The sequence below is a fragment of the Ceratosolen solmsi genome, unplaced genomic scaffold (assembly GCF_000503995.2).
Source record: "Ceratosolen solmsi marchali unplaced genomic scaffold, CerSol_1.0 scaffold14, whole genome shotgun sequence".
In the NCBI taxonomy this organism is placed as follows: Eukaryota; Metazoa; Arthropoda; class Insecta; order Hymenoptera; family Agaonidae; genus Ceratosolen; species Ceratosolen solmsi.
The window spans coordinates 9476874-9494508 of NW_011948420.1; the positions used below are offsets into that span (position 1 = coordinate 9476874).

At 28.7% G+C, this 17635-nt stretch overlaps 1 protein-coding gene across 3 annotated transcripts in view; it reads right to left on the reverse strand.

Moving 5' to 3' along the window:
• wdb (serine/threonine-protein phosphatase regulatory subunit widerborst) overlaps positions 1 to 17635 on the reverse strand; it is a 55872-nt gene that overhangs the window by 349 nt on the left and 37888 nt on the right. For 2 of the 3 annotated variants that reach the window (XM_011498177.1, XM_011498176.1), the window contains 7 exons: positions 5201 to 5397; positions 3168 to 3362; positions 2933 to 3063; positions 2717 to 2834; positions 1863 to 2138; positions 1548 to 1777; positions 728 to 876 (listed from right to left, as the gene is read on the reverse strand). In XM_011498177.1, coding sequence (XP_011496479.1) covers positions 732 to 876; positions 1548 to 1777; positions 1863 to 2138; positions 2717 to 2834; positions 2933 to 3063; positions 3168 to 3362; positions 5201 to 5397 — 1292 coding nt within the window. In that variant the 3' untranslated portion in view covers positions 728 to 731. Of the gene's footprint in view, positions 1 to 727; positions 877 to 1547; positions 1778 to 1862; positions 2139 to 2716; positions 2835 to 2932; positions 3064 to 3167; positions 3363 to 5200; positions 5398 to 14169; positions 14449 to 17635 lie in introns of all 3 variants that reach the window. The other variant, XM_011498178.1, reaches the window with a different exon arrangement.

The window sequence follows — 17635 nt, forward strand, 5'->3', positions numbered from 1 at the left end:
AATAATAAGTATTTATTTTCTTACTAACTAGTTACTTTTCACCAATGTTTATTCACAAATTAGAAATTAATGAAACAATGACGTACGCTGTATCGAATATACATTCCACTGAAAGTTCAAAAGCATTTAATAGACATAACAACAACGATCTGTGATAATATTTATTGAATGACAGTAATGCCGATGAACTGATAATTAGGAATTTTTACATTTTTATGATATAACACATAACGTTCGAATACATAGATTTTTTCTCTTCTTTTTTTCTTTTTTTCTTTTTTTAAATCTATCAACTAAAAAATGCCTCTTCAATTTTATCTTTCTTAAATAAGTTTTTATTATACAATAAAAATCAAATATAAAATCGTTAAAAAATATCCACGCAAACGTAGCTTTCATATACACACATTTAAGCGTATTATTTTAATAATACTTAAACAAATGTCTATATGATATATATATATATATATATATATATATATATATAATAAACCTCTCTATCTGAACCAAATACTTGGTAATTTTTTTATTTTCAATACTAAATAACAGGTAATTTATCATTTTTGAAATAAATAAAATCACCAAAAACTGTCATTTCTCAATAATATGTTTGTTTTTTCAAATTTTTTTTCTTTTTATAAAGAAAAATATATATGGTGTGAAACAGTGTAAGAGCATTCAAAGCCTTGTGCCATAAGGACTATAAATTTCATAATTAAGGATTTACCAGCTCAAGGGCGGGCACGCGTCGCAGGTGTAGTAGAGGCAGGAACTGGACTATTTGTTGGTGGTGTTATATGAGGTTGACGTCTTTTTATTTCCAGCTCATTTAATTTCTTCCATAGCTCGTCCCTTTCCTTTTCTCTCTTTTTTTCTCTAAAAAAAAAAAAAAAATTTATTTTATGAGTGTATGATTGCGCCTTCCTTACGAACTTTAATATTTGTTTTAATCATCAATCGTTGTGTTTCAATATGAAATAAGGATCCGTCAAGATTTATTTAAAATTAATTTAGTTACACACACGCACGCACACACGCACGCACACACACACAAAATTAAAAGAAATTTTTTTTTTTTGATCATTGTAAGTAATGTTTAAAAATTATTCGGATTTGTATAATTTATTTTGCATATTAAACTTATAGACTATTATATTCAACGTGAAATACCTTTTCAATATATGTTTAAAAAATTTCACTTGATACAATAATTTACCAAATTGTGGTGACTGATTATGAAATTCATGAAATTAAACATGGGATAATCGATGTTTTTGACAATGTTTAAAATTAAAAAGTACATTCGAATATCTTGACAATGCTCTCAAATTGTTTAATACCCGCTTATCGAGCTTCAACATAATTAATTACGAGCTCAGTAAATAAGTGATTTGCTCGAAACTATGGATTAATTATATTTGCAGAGCATTGTATGTAAATTGAGCGAAAATTGAATTACGTCAAGATGATAGCCAGTTTGAAATATAATGCCGTGCAATGGGGGAAAAGCAATATTAGTGGCATTATCAGAGTTACGTGTTACATACTTTTGCCTCTCAGACTTATAACTGGCAGTAAGTTCATCAAAGAGTTTGGTGTTCATTTCCATAAATGTTTTGAGTACGTTATAAACGAGCGCTACGATCGTCTGATTCCAATGCTCTTTACTTATTCTATACAGTGCTGGAAACATTATACCCATTATTACTTGGTTATTTTCTTCGATTAGCGACATTATGTACTCGTTATTCCAGAAATATAGTGCCCTCTCTGCGATCTGAGGAAAATGAAATATCAGTCAGTCGTGCTCATTTATTCGTTAAAGCGATAAAGCATTGGGGCCATATTAGAATGATGTAAACCTGAAAGTGCGGAGATGAAACGCAACGTGCGATTTGCCTGAATAGAGGCTCTTGGATTTTAACAAATTGGCTAGGTTCTATGACATCCAAAATCTCCTCTATTTCACCCAGGAACATGACCTCTTTCTGGCTACATGTCTTGGGCCAGAATTTTAAAAGTCCTTGCACAACAGGTTCCGTTAATGTAGCGTCCTTTTCGAGAAATTGTACCACACAGTATGCTAATTGTGCGTGGTACAACGATAAACCCTTAACCTTATGTAGTGGTAACAGCACCTGCGAAACATTGTTTGTCAATTGTCGTAGAACTTTATTATTTTATCATTTCGTTTAATTGATTGACACGGCCGGTGTATATTGGACAAGGATTATAACGTTTTTTCATTGTCTTTTTCCCACCGCCGCCGCCCCCTTCTCTCATTAAAAACTGATTTTCATTTAACGTAGAATTTACTTCGAACGTTTCTTCGCAACTATTTAATCAGCTAGTTTAGTAGTAAATGTTAAGTAACTAATTACATCGCTGCTCTTATTCTTATTATATCTCTTATTATCGTGAGTTGATTTTTATCGTACTAATTAATTGTCCAAGTATATCCAAGCCTTTTCAGTCATGCGAATAAAAATATGCTTAAATACTTATTCCTATAGTCGACATAATTAATATTATGAAAATTTCCAAAATACTTATCGTATTATATGTGTTTGCAAATTTATTTATAAACTACTTTAGTGTGCTCGGTATTCATTTCTATTTACACTGATTCATAGCAATAGGTTTATTTATTTATTTTTAATTGTTTTTTTTTTATTTATTTATTAATTGCCGATAACGATGATAAACGACGATTTACCTTGACCAAAAATTGCTTGTGTTCGACTTTGAGAGGCAGAGCAAAGCCATTGATAATGCTGCCCAATATTTCTAGAAGTTCTGCGACTCCGTTGAAATGTTCCGTTTCGTATACAAACCTAATTATAAATAGATTATAATATATTGATAATTCCTTTAATAAAATGATCATTTATATATATATTGTATCGATCATCCGTGTAATTCATAAAATTACCTGAGGAAGATGTTGTTGATTTGTTTGCGTATGAAGGCTCGAAGGCCAAGGAACTTCCCGTAGATACGATGTAAGACGGTTTTTAGAAAATCTCTCTCTCTTGGGTCCTCCGAATCAAATAAGTCCAACAACTAAAAAAAGTGCAAATGTTAATAATTTCTTCAATTTATTGGGCAAACAGTTAAAAAATTGCAAACTAAATCCGTATGCGCTTAAAGATATTTTCGTAGCTTACATGTAAAACAAATTTTTGGTCAATCACTCGTTTCCCAACGTTCTGTTGAAATTCCGAAGACTCGAGGAAACGGAGAAAGAACTCGTACACCAGCTGAAGGTGGGGCCAGCTCGCCTCCAGTGTTGGATCATCCTCTTCAGGATCGAAATCTGGATTTTCACTAGGTGGCAAAGTACGAAATATGTTTGCCGAAATCTGTGGATATAAGGATTGGTTGTTTAATATTTTGTAATGCAAGTGCGATATTTTATAATCTTTTTAATCAAATTATTATCAAACATGTTCCTTAGTTTTAAAAGAATCTAATAAATTTTGACTCTATTATTACTATTGTTATTACTATTATAATATATATATATATATATATATATATATATATATTGTGGTACGTGAAAATGTTTTTTGACACTTTAAATAGTTTTGTTAATGAAATAAAACGAAATATGATAATATGAAATTTACATATTTGATGAATGTACATAATAGATACATACCATGCGTCATTATACATTCTATCGATTATTATTACACATTAAGCCTAGGTATTATTTATTTATTTTATATAATTTATATTGAAATAAATGATTCATTGATTATTGCGCAATCAAAGGGTCTCAATTTCGAATGACGTTCTTCAGCTGTGCATTCAGGAATTGTAAATTTAATAACAAAAAATTGATTATTTACGAATATTCTAAACGTATATTATAAGCTGAGAAAATCCAATCTAATAGAAAAATAAGGAGCAGAGGAGTTTAATAGAACGCTTGTTGTAATGTACAAGTGTAAGTGGGTTTTGCATATGTCGAGTTCACCAGAGATATATGAAATGGCATGGAGCTGTCGCTCGCTCCATTTTACCGTCACTAAATACATTTTCAACGAGTTGTAACTTTTATTGGTTAACGATAAATCATTATGCTCCTCCAATTTCCCGATTTGTTTATAAATCTAACAAAAGCCATTGGACAGTCTTATATCTTCGGCGCATTGTTATAAGATATAACGATGTTTATTTATCGAGCTATTTATACCCGATTAATTGTTTGTAAATGAAAATTACCAGTTTGTAATGCAGTCATAGCGTTTAACATATTATCAATAATTTGCTTCTTATCGTAAATGTGAGGAGGCCATGAAAAATAAAAGTTTTAGTAATATTTAGATATTGAAGTGAATAAGGGCGCGTGCAATTGAATTATCTAATATGAAAATTTTATTGTACAGTTACAATTAATGTGCACGGTGATGGCTTACAAAAGCAAGAGGAATGTTTTACTTTTCAGCACTTAAGATTCCAGGCAAAATTTCATTCTCAATGACGATCGTGACGCTTCAACATACTAATTCTAATCAAATGCCTTACGATCGATCAAGTAAAAACAATTGCCATTCGTAAGCTCGATGTGCTCTGTTGTGCTTTATCATATTAGTTATGAAGGGCCGAAAGAGCGGAAAGTTTTAATGTAATGACAATTAAGTAAGTATTTTAAGTAAAATTCTAATCATTTACAAATTGGACGTTTATAAATATGAGCGGTCTTTTATTTTTCTTCATATTTTTCATAATTTCGATAAAATTACGCACTTCAAGTGGATTAACGAAGCCTAATGCTTTACACGACTATTATCATAAAATGTATTTTTTCGGAAGCGAATGAAAAAGTCGATGTTAAATTATAAATAATATTCAGGCAATTTAAAGGAGTATGTCGTCAATTGTCTTGGGTTAATGATAATGCGCAGAGTGAGGGGGAAAGGTTGAACGTATAAATAATTTTATCTCGACGCTTAATTTTAAATAAGTAATTGCGAAGACCGTGAAAATTGCATTGTTAATGATAGCGCAAAATATAAAATGCATAGCCAATTGCAAATAAACTTGCTTTTGGCTGAATAAAGTCTGAAGTTTGCTAGAATATAGGCCGCGTTCAGTTGAATCGCGAAGGAATTTATTATTGGCGGGAGCACCGGGGAAAGGAGTGAGCAAAGTCGAAGTAGAGCGAGAGCAGACAGAGCTGATATTAACTTACCATCTTGATGATTTCGGGGTAGACTGGCTCGGTGAGGACCCCTCGGCCCGCTGTTATATACTCGACGAGCTCATTAAGGGTGCCCCGTTTAATCTCCTTGCCCTTAAGGTCCGCGACCGGATCTACGAAATCGAAAATCACGCAGCATTGTCGCAACTTCCGGATGAACAGCTCCTCCTGCTCCGACGGCGTGACTTCTGCGCAAAGGGAAAGCAGATACGGCATTCTTAGTTAATTCGCAATTTCGCTTCCTTGATTTTTCTTATTAAGTTCTACGCACTCGAGAGATCGCGACGCATAAATTGATGAACGAATGTGCGCAATTGCATTTTGCCGTTAAAGTTCCTTTCAAAAACGCATTCGTGTTTTATAATGGAGAGGCTGATTTTATTGTAATAAATGCATGCATTTATTCTACCCTTTTTGTCGTTTATTGAAAAAAAAAAAAAAAAAAAATAAATAATAATAATAATAATAATAATGATAATGATAATAATGATAATGATAATGATAATAATAATAATAATGATAACAATAATAATAATAATAATAATAATAAGAAAGGATTATAATGGTTTATTGCAATGATAACGCGTTGTTCGTTAACAATAACCGGTTCTGTGAATCTTAAACGTCCGTTAATAAACTACGAATGTTTTTAAATAATACGCTACTTGATGCAATGATAACGATAGTTAAGGGCTCGGCAGAAATAAACCTATATTTTTTTAATTTATCAGTTTCATTTATTTTCTTTATTCTTCATTACAATTTATGTGAAATAAATTTAGAAGCGTCAAAGCACAAAAGACGTTCAGATATTTATTATTGGACACGTGTTCTAAGTTCTAACTACTCTACGTTAACATTTTACAACAGCATTTTAACCGAGTTAGAATCATTTTCAATAGTAGCGATAAAATAATTATAACAACAACAACAACAACAACAACAACAACAACAACAACAATAATAATAAGGAATTAGCCTTTTGATATTATTTATCTAACGGATTATTGTATATAATTAATCGTATAGGAAATTCAGCCTCGTTATAAATGAAATATATTGCCGGCATCGTTTGTTACTCGATAGTATTTCACAACGAGGAATATCTTATTATGGATAAAAGCCAATTCATTTATTATAAAATATTAGAATCTTAGTGTATAATTCATACAGTTAAAATATCAAATACCTCTGGTCTAACAATTGTACAACCAACTTATTTATAAATCACTTTGTAATGCGAATCTATGAATCGATTACAAAAATAGATTATTATAGATTATTATAGAAAATAGATTACACCTTCATCCCTAATAAAGTATATTTAAAATTACACGATCGATAAAATGTATGAACAGGATTTATATTTTTTATTTTTTAATATTATGATATTTGGATGGATAAGTATTTTTTTGTATATAACTAAACAGAATTTTCATTTATAACCTTTATACAATAAAAAAAAAGAAAAGAAAAAAGAAAAAAAATTCAATAATTAACAAAAATTGATTGGATTTTTAATAATAATTTAGATATTAAATATCATATTCATCAATAAGGTTTACTGATATACTGATTAAAATGTAAAATTAGCCTAGAATATTAAAGTAAGTAAAGAATTTTCATATTTTTTATTAATTACTAAAATATCGTATTAAATTTATATCGCCTATTTTGAAAACTTTTTGTTACAATAATGTAATTAATTATCCAATCTGTCGATTATTTTTATAATTAATATAAATACTATTGAAATAAATGAAATGAAATGATATATTAAGATAGTATAAAGAAATAGTTAAATTTTGATATTATTAGATATAAAAGGAAATTTTTTCATTAAATTGATCATAAATGTAGTACGCAAATTTATCTACAAAGTTGAATGTATATATATATATATATATATATATATATATATGTATGAATTTTTTTTTATGAAATAGAATTATAACAATTTTGGTAAAACTATGCGAATTTAGTTGAAATATTCTTTTTCAAAATATGGTATTAGATAAAGTAATAGAAACCTAACGTGGCAGAAGCAAAATTTTCAAGAATACATTCGCTTTCGTATGCGATCGACACATAGTAAACTATACTTTAATTTTATTTCTTTGGGATTTTTTTGTTTTTTTGCCCTTTTTTTTTTTTTTTCTGTTGAAAAGTGGTCGTTTTCGAGTACATAAAATTTAAATGCTTTTACATTCGTATTGATAATATTAAATATCGTTTATTTATTTGAATTAAGACAGATTGAAACGGATCTTGTTACCAGCAGAATTTAAGAAAGATTTATTTTTCAAGTTTCATTTTTTATGCAAATATACTATTAATGAGTATGCTGTCGGCAAACTTGTAGATGCAGTAAGACATATTAAATACATCATGAACCTTATATATATGAAGCTTACACGCAAGTAATACCATATTAATTCTAGGATATTATTCTCACGTTGACACAGTTAGTCATGTTAATGATAATTAAGAATTCAAAAATGTAGATATTGAGATTGGAATTAAATCGTGGAATTCAATCGTAGGAAAAAAAATCTAACAATCAATGCAATTGTGTGTAAGGTTATTCTATGGTTTATTCATGAGCATAGTATGAAGGCGCAAAAGAGGCGTGTTTTACAGAGGCATACTTTTAGAACTTTTTTTTCATACTTTTTGTCAATATTTTATGCAATATGATATAAAACTGCCAATAAAAAAAAAAGAAAAAAGAAAAAAAAACAAGAGTGCAATGCCTAAATATAGGCGACGGGAATAGGCAAAGAAAGAAAAATTTTCGCGACTAAAAAGTTTAAGGTAAAAAATTAAGATGCGACAATCATTTGTTCTAGTCACTTATTTAAGATAAGAGTTTCTCTGCTACATTTTGCTTATTAATGATTTATATTTGAATTTAATATATTAAAAAATTTATTATTATTTTTACTTTGTATGTTCTATTAATTTTATAATATAGTGCATTGAATAAATTGTGAAAAATAATATGAAATTTTTAATAGTAAAACTATATTTATGTTTAACGTGGGTTATACTAAGATATTTAATAAGATGCATATGTACAAAAATTAAAATCAAGGTATTTCTAATTAATGGAATGTAATGGAATAATAAAGAAACAACGATCAAACTAAATTTTCATTAAATGAGTATTTAAACATTAGTTTCTTTAGTCTCAGTGCTTAATGATTTTACAAATTAAAAAGTTTAAAAAAAAAAAAAAAAAAAAAAAAAAAAATAACAAGAAAAAAACAACCCTAAACGCGAGTATTATTAATTTCACTGCCAATCAATCAATCCATAATAGTCCAGAGAAATCTTTTAATTGATCAGCATAATGTAATTATCTGTTTTATAATACATTTCAATGGATATTGTAGTTAATGCACTAGTAAGGCGAAGATAGAAGGAAAAAGGGGGAGAAAAAAGAGAAACGTTCGTGTAATTATATGGGCAACAATAAAATTCGAATGTATTGACTTTGAAGCACGCGTGCTTCAAGCTTTAAAGTATTTTATCATTGCAAGCTGTCAAGCTTTCATTGAATCTTCGGCTGTTTTGAATTAATCTCGCGCAAAGATGCTTTTAAAACGCAAAGAAGAGAGATGTGCAGCGATGTCGCCCAATCCTCTTAACAAGTAGGATCTCTTCTACTATATACCTTTATCGTCTAATGAATACAGCATGTGCGAAGCGAAGCTTGTGCTCGTGATGAAAATGGAGAAGCCAAGAAAAAATGAACGAGAGAACAAGTGTAATGCGCTGCTAAATTAATCTACATGGTTTTTTAAATCTGAGTAGTAGTACACGCATGTTTTATACTTGATTCTCTCACCCGTATCTTTCTATCTTTTTTTTTTGTTTTTTGTTTTTGTTTTTGTTTTTGTTTTTTTTTGTTTTGTTGTTTTTTTTTTTTTTGGGTCCATTGTGTTTGCTTATTTTTATCTCTTTAATGTCTAACTTAAATTAAGGGATGTAAACGAGATTAGACTCGCCAAGAAGAATTTCCGATTAGCAGGACACTCGATCAAGACTGACTACTACATTTCATAAAACGTATTTAACTTCTCCATGCTTAGATATTCTTTATATTACGAATACAACTTGAAGATGGTATTTTTATCTTGTTTCTTATCTTTTTAATATTTTTTAGAATAATAAATGTATTTTACAGTGAACTATATAAAATATCTAAAATCAAGTAATTCATATTGTAGTTTATTTCTTCAAAATTGATGATGTAATTGACGATAGAATTCCAAATTTTGCCTAACAAACACCCCTTATGATTTTCAATTTAAATCAATTATACCATTATCAAATAAATACGAAAGATATTTGATTTCGTAAATGTTAATACGTCGGAGAGTACATTATCGCAATATCATTAACGATAAGTGCAATTTGCAAAAATATTCCCCACAGCTTATTATTATCAAGCGAACAATGTACTTTGACTCACAGTTAAATTCATTATTTCAAAAACATTTGCATTATCATGGGCGCATGAATGGTTATTATACGATTAACATATAGAATAGTGAGAGAGAAAAAATGATGGATAAAAATATGTGCATTCTTGAGCACGAAGGTATATATATTAGGGGGAGAAGACATATTGGAATTCCTAGGGTTGCTAAGTCCAAATAAACATTCAACGCAGAACAGCTGAGCAGATAAATACTAGTCACTTTCCACAACCATTCTTTCTCTCTTCTCTCGGCTTAACACGAATGCTTTAATACTCACTGGATTCGCTCATATTTCCTGTCCCTTACTTACTCACACGCACCTTCTCTCTCTCTCTCTCTCTCTCTCTCTCTCTCTCTCTCTTTCTTTTTTCTTTCCTTTCTTTTTTTTTTTATCTTCTTTTGTGCTGTTGCACGCTTGCGACTCGCACTGCATTTGTCCTACATTACGAGCGTTAAAAAATTAAGGCTAAACGTAACGACCTGTAATGGAATTGTCTGCTTATTGAAGTTTCTTTTTTTCTTATTGAAAACGATACTTTTCATCGAGATTTTGGATAATAGACGTTCAAACGTATTTCTAGCTCTGCAATAGCAATACGATTCATACTATACGACGGCTCATTTCAGTGTAATAAGCTGTATAACAACGTTTTATCATAAATACTTTAATAGTATTGTAGGAGAAGTGACAATACATAAAATAATAAATAAGTCCAAAGTGTAGAAATCAATCGTTTTTCTTATTTTGCCGTAATTTTAACGAAATCAAATCATAATGGATATATCGTTAATAAGTTAATAAGTTAATTGGAGCCTAATGATCGATAATTATATCGTTGATCACTCATCATTGAAGAATTTTAATATCCAAATTCATTTCCAACAAGCAATTTGAAGAGTAAACATGTACAGTGAAAATTTTATTATTAATTATAATGTTTTACAAATTTAAACCGCAGAATCGAGCGCTAAGCCATTTTGTATTTATCGCAATTGCCGTACCGTATCCTACAGGCCCGAGACTGCGCAGTGTCGTCTCTATTATTTTCAAATATTTAAAGCGAAGCTTTAATGCAAAATTGAGTTTCCCGCGGAGCGAAGTATCTTGTATGGATATTCATCGTGCAGCAACAAACGCTCATTCGCAATGAACGATCGTGGTGGGGATGGTGGGGATGGTGGGGATGGTGGGGATGGTGGGGATGGCGGGGTGGGCGGTGGAGTGGACGGGAGGCAGTGAATAAGTAGACGGAAAAGCCAGGCGAATGCGGCGCTGAATTGGAAAATAAATGAAAAGGCAGTCAATGTGTAGGAGACGCAGCGTCGGGGCCCGAGAGAGCAACATTAATTGATTATTAGCGGCCGAGCGAACGCTCCACGCAAATCTTCGTCGTTTGCGAATCAAGCCGAGGATTAAAATTTGCATCTGTTTCACGTTCGTCGCTGAGAATGTTTAACGATTAGCTGCGATGTGTCACTTTGTTTACCGTTCAATCAGGCGTTTATATTCTCCATACATACGCGTTGAATATATCCCCGATGGAAAATAACCAAATAAATAAATAAAAGTAAAATGACAATTACGATTCTAGCGTAAGTGAAATGAAATTTGATAATTAATTATAAATTACTATCTACTACTATCTCTTTATGCCATTATGTGATTTTTGTTGTTGTTTTGTTGTTTTGTTTTTGTTTTGTTTTTTGTTTTGTTTTTGTTTAACGAAGGATATCCTTTTTATTGTTCACTAGAGGCGGTGAGAGATTAAACCAAACAAACTAATAAACGCGCGCACACACAAAAAAATCAAAACACTTACAAATATAACTAAACGAATGAGAAAAAACGCTCTTTCGCTTATACGATTTTATGTTTTGTAGAATTTATGAGTATCCGTCTGCGATCACAAGGTGAATCTGATACGTAATTCAATAATACAGATGAAAAGATTTTAAAAAAGCAAAATTTTCTTTACATATATTTGGATGGCATTGATAATTTTAAGAAAACAGAAAAATATATTACACCAATGTTTCCTTAATAGTCATGCGTACTTTTGAGAAATACCATTATTTACATAGCGAGTATGAATTGCTGATTAATTATTTGCTCGTGTCTATATTTTATACTTGTTGTTTTACATGTAGGCTACTCAATTACATAAGGAATGCTAAACTCGAGCATTACAGTGGTAGCGGTAACTAATTTTAAATAGTTTATTGTTAATCACTCGTAAAACAGAGAATGAGCTTTTAAACGAAAGACAAATTGGCATCTATTAAAAGGTAATGTTTATCGAAGGAACGCTTTGTGTCATCATTAAGTAAAAAGAAAAAAAATTAAATAAATAAATAAATAAATAAATAAAATAAAAAGACAAATGTTATTATTACGAGCACTCATTAAAGATATAAGAAGAAAAGTAATTTTTTTTTTTTTAAACATTATATCATGCGTAATTTACGTATAGTACGTTCGTGAATTTTATGATAATATTGAAGTAATATTAAATACTAAATGTGCACACATTTATTTGAAAGTAAAAGAGAAAAATTTTGAGAAAAAAGTTCTAATATATAAATTAAGAAAAGAGTATTTATTAAGCTTTCGGTGTTGTATTGATAAATAACTACTACAGATAATAATAGATATCGATTCATCGCTGTACAGACAAAACAATTATTAAAGAAATTATTCGTTATAATATTGTACCTTTATTGCACGTTCTTAGAGCTTTCGAATAGATTATTCAATATTCGCAATGGTAAATTGATAAATTATTATTACTAATGTAAAAATACAAGCCAAAAAATATAATAAATGTATGACGGCTATTTTAAATAATACCTTAAGCTTATGATACGTAAATATCGTATATTTTTGAATACGAGTAGTAATTATATTTTTAAACATAGTGGATCTAAGACAGTATTAAAGTTATTTTATTTCTTTATTCGATAACTGTAATTAATATTGACATTCCAGGAATATTCGTTAATATAAACCGGTATTTCGTAAGATAAATGAAACTATTGAAATGATACAAAAAAAAAAAAAAAAAAAAAAATAAAAAAAAAAAAAAAAAAAAAAAAAAAAAAAAATTAATATCAGTATTTCTAATGTTGGAAATAAGGTTGAATGGTCTTTTTTTTTTTTTTTTTTTTTTTTTTTTTTTTTTTTTTATGAAAATATCGCAAATAAGAATATTATGAAAATATCGCAAATAAGTGAAACATTGTTATTTCTGGGTATAGTTTACTTTTACAATATTTTTATTAAACTTGAAATTAATTTGTTTCATTTCTCATTTCATAATTTGTTCATATTATATCAATAAAAATAAAAAAAAATCCATTCTCACTTGTTCATGATTTTAGAGGAAAATGAAATTTTCAAACGAAGCACTCACGTAATCATTTAATTATAACGTTATTATTATTATCGACGTATTATTTCGAGGAGATATGAATCAACGTATGACTTAAAAATTGTTTTTTTTTTGTTGTTTTTTGTTTATTTAACTATCGAGAACAGTCACTCTATATCTCATATTATTCGTTAAATATAAAAAGCCGACAATCAAGCACTTCATTATAATAATTTAGTCTTTAATTAAATAATTTAATATATATTTATCAGTACGAACTTCAGCAAGAGCCGAAGTTTTAAGTACGATTTTGTATCTATTCTATTTATCTTATTATATATTATATATATATATATCTATTATAAAATTATATCTATTATATAATTTTGTATTTATTATAAATGTATGTATTCTATTTCGTACGAAGGTGAGAAATATAATATTTCTCACATTGCTAGTATAAGTTTAAAAAAAAAAAAAAAAAACATTATTCCGGGATAGTGCAACATTACAATTGAAGATACAAATTATAACGTACTTTATGAATAGCAATTCTTTCCACAATAAAGAAACAAATAGTAAAATAAATGGAAGTGAGAAGGAAAGACAGTATGTTTATTTATTATTTATTTATTTTTTTAAACTAGTAATGATAGATAATTAATAATAAGAAGAAAAACAACAATTGCAACGACAACAACAAAACAACAAACAACAACAAACAACAAACAACAACAACAAACAACAAACAATAACAACAAACAACGCACACGCACACGCACACACATTGTTGCTGCGTATAATTTATGTAAATTATAAGACAACGTATATAGATATCATAGTGCCATTAAACACGAGTCACTCAAATAAATGAATACTAATAATAATAATAATAATAATAATAATAATAATAATAATAATAATAATAAATAAAAAAATAAAAAAATAAAAAATGCATAAATATATAAATATATATATAAATATATATATATATATATATATATATATATATTCATAATTTAGTATAGAATAATTATTATGGGAATTAAGATAGAGATAAAAGATAAAAAAACAAAGAGAAGAGAATTGCTATGTAAGGATTTACCCATCATCTTTGGCTCGATCGTATATTTGCCTGTTCATGTACCGCTGTCGGTAACTCGGTAGTAACCCGACAGACAGAGACGTTGGCGAGGGTGACGCCGTAGTAGAGACGTCTGAAGACACCTCGATTTTCTCTTTTCTCGCTTCGTGTGCGTGTGTGTGTGGGCGCGAGGCGCGCGCGCGGATGAGATCGCAAACGCAGCGGAGAGGCTTTGTGCGTCCTTGGTTATGTGTCGCTCGGATGGCCAACACCGAAATTGGGCTAATTATCGAGTGCCACCTACGAAAGAGAGAATAAAGGCTTCGATGACGATCGATTGGAGGAGAGCAGCACTGGGCTCAGCAGCAGGCCAATATAGCGCACTTATTTTATCCTACGTACTACAAAATCTATTCTTTCAAGATAACATCACTTCCCGTTCTCCCGAGTTCGTTAATAAGAAAGTTTTTAATGCCACAAAGTCACACATGAATTATCAATCGCTTAAACGACTATTTCGTTTAAACAAAATTTCGTATCTTATCGTTTTCTTTATGCCTAATTGCTTCTGCATAATTGATTTTATGTTTATAAGAATGTTCGACAATGTTTCTATCTTCGTGAAATTTAATTGCTCGGGACTTGAAATTGCCAGGCACTTATAAACTTCATCCTTCGTCGTTCATTTGTATTTGGAATGGTGATAATCGTTATATAAAGTAATGGCTAAACACTCGCCCCTAAGTCGTTCGATCTCTTAAATTTCTTTTCTTCCTTTCTGGATCTTTTGTATTTTAGTGACAATTCACGTGATAGTTCACGCGAAACGCGCACAATTATAAAATAAACCAACGCATAAATGATGATCTATTGGTAACAAATTATTGTCTTGTGTTGTTGGCATTATTTATCTATAAATTTCCAGTGTTTATTATACTGAAATAAAGCTCGATACACAACTGGTTTATTTATATTCACTTTTGATTGTATTGTACTTTATGTACTAATCTCGAGTTTCAATTAATGAAAAATTTGCCTACTTCAATTAATTCAATGTCAATTAAATAAAAAGTACAGTTTTATGATAACAGCTTGTCTATGAAGTTTCGAAGTTTATTTCAATATTAAAATTTAGAATTTTAAAAACGTTCAACTCTTTAGTTTTTCTCTCTCGTTATCTTACACAATTTGAGATTGAATATCATCAATACGTCCCGCGATGAAAATGCTGTTTTTTTCTTTCGTTTTTTCCTTTTTTTCTTTCTTTTTTCTTATGATTATTAGTAAATTATATTTCTTTGGATTATATTAATGCAATATATTTTATTTAACATTCGTATCAAACAAAAATGACGTTTGTCAACTATCGTGAAAAAAAGAAAAATAAATAATTTCGTTTGTTAACTAACAATTTCATTTACAATATTTTGAGTATAACAATGTAGTTTCACTTTTCAAAATAAAATATTAGATTGGGATCCTATTGTTAGTAGTTCATTGTTTTTTAATTAATATTCACATGTTGATGTTATCGGAGAGGAAATTGACATGGAGATAAAATTGTGAATCGAGTCAATAATAATAATAATGTTAACGAATACCGTTAAAATAATTTATTTTACATCACAGCAAATTTTAATCTCAAATCATGTGGGAGAGTAAAATTGCCTTAATATAAAGTTCTTCAAGAATTAAGAATACAAGAAACATCTGAATTTTTGAAATTATGGGGAACAATCGAGCAAATTAGTATAGAAATATTAAAATTTATTATAATTATCGGCAACCTACGTACTAACGTACTAATTTATTTAATGCAACAACTATAAATTTGTCTACATTTTTTTTTTTTTTTTTTTTTTTTTTTTTTTTTTATATATAAATAAAAGAAGCATTTGAAATAACGTTTTGTATGTTTGTAAAATTAGTAGTGTAAAATTAAATTATTGTTTACGTAGAGAGGTGCAATATATACATATTATAGAATCGAATTAATTGAAAAGTCTTAATTGGTCTGTTATTTCGCCTTTCACACCATTTGTATATATGGTCTGTGCAATTGAAAAGTTGACTTTAATAATTAAGGGCTCGAATAAAAACAAGGGAATTAATTAACTATATACTACAAAGGGGAATAATAATTACAAACTTAGAGTAAGGATATAAAAGTCGCTGCAATTTTTTATGCATACGACCTTTTATTAATTGAAAAATAACGAGATTAATGGGACGATAATGGATGATACAGTTAACATATATTATTATATTCACATAATGAGTCTTGTTGATTTTTGTACGTAAATAAAGATTGCTCTTGCGGTTGACTAAGGAGCTCTCCTTTGCGATGATTGTGTCACGAGTTGAGATATAAATGACACTGACATTCAGGAATATTGTAACTCCATTCGATAATCGATCGATAATTCATGCAGTCAGAGCATGTGCACGCATACGTATGTATACGAGATGTAACTGATTTGCGTTAATGAAATAAATACCACGACATTACGTTTTGCATTAACGCAATCAACAAAAAAAAAAAAAAAAAAAACATTGCAATGTAATTATAGGCTCACATAAATAGAGATATTAAATGAATTTGGATTACCAAGAATTTTATAATTTAATCATTAATTTTACAGTGCGGGAGAAGAATGTGTTTTTCTATCCTTTTTTTTTTTGTTTTCATCTTTAATATTATGTTAATGCTCATATTGCAACCACTGTAATAAGCAATAAATATTATGCTATACAATAAAGAAAGTTAAGATATTATTCATTAAACGTGGGAAAAGGCGATTTACTGAAAAATAAAATTAAAATATATAAAATTATAAATAAGATGATTCAATTATTCAACTGTTTATTTATAATTGTCAGAACAAGTTTACTTAATTTACAATTTTCACAATAAACATATTCTCATTTAACATTTTTCATAATAGCACAATTTACGTATACGAAAAACTTGAAGATTTTTAGTGTTAATTAAGATTTGGATGAATGTTTTATGTTTTTGTTTTATTCAATAACGTTCGTATTTTTTTTGTTTAGTATAGATTATCTTGCTTATTTATGACTTTTTGTGTAACTTAAGTAATGATTTTGAGTAAATTTCAAACGAACAATTTAAAAATGCTTGATATATAAAGAATTTACGAATTTGGTAAATAACAAATAAAAAAACAAAACTATTCAACCATAAAGTTATAGTATTATAAGTTAGACACATTTGATATACGAAATATATTTAATTTATTAATAAATTTTTCTTATTTACAATCTCATTAATGATTTACATTTAAGCTTTTCTATACTTTATGCAACATTTTTTTTAACTTAGTTTCGTTGCTCTAATAATACCATAATTACTATTAATCAATTAAATTATTCTTTCTGTAATGTGGTATTAATCAGATATTTGTTTAATTGATAATTAATAATAATTTCGAATATAATCATTGATAATAATCAACGAAAGTACAAA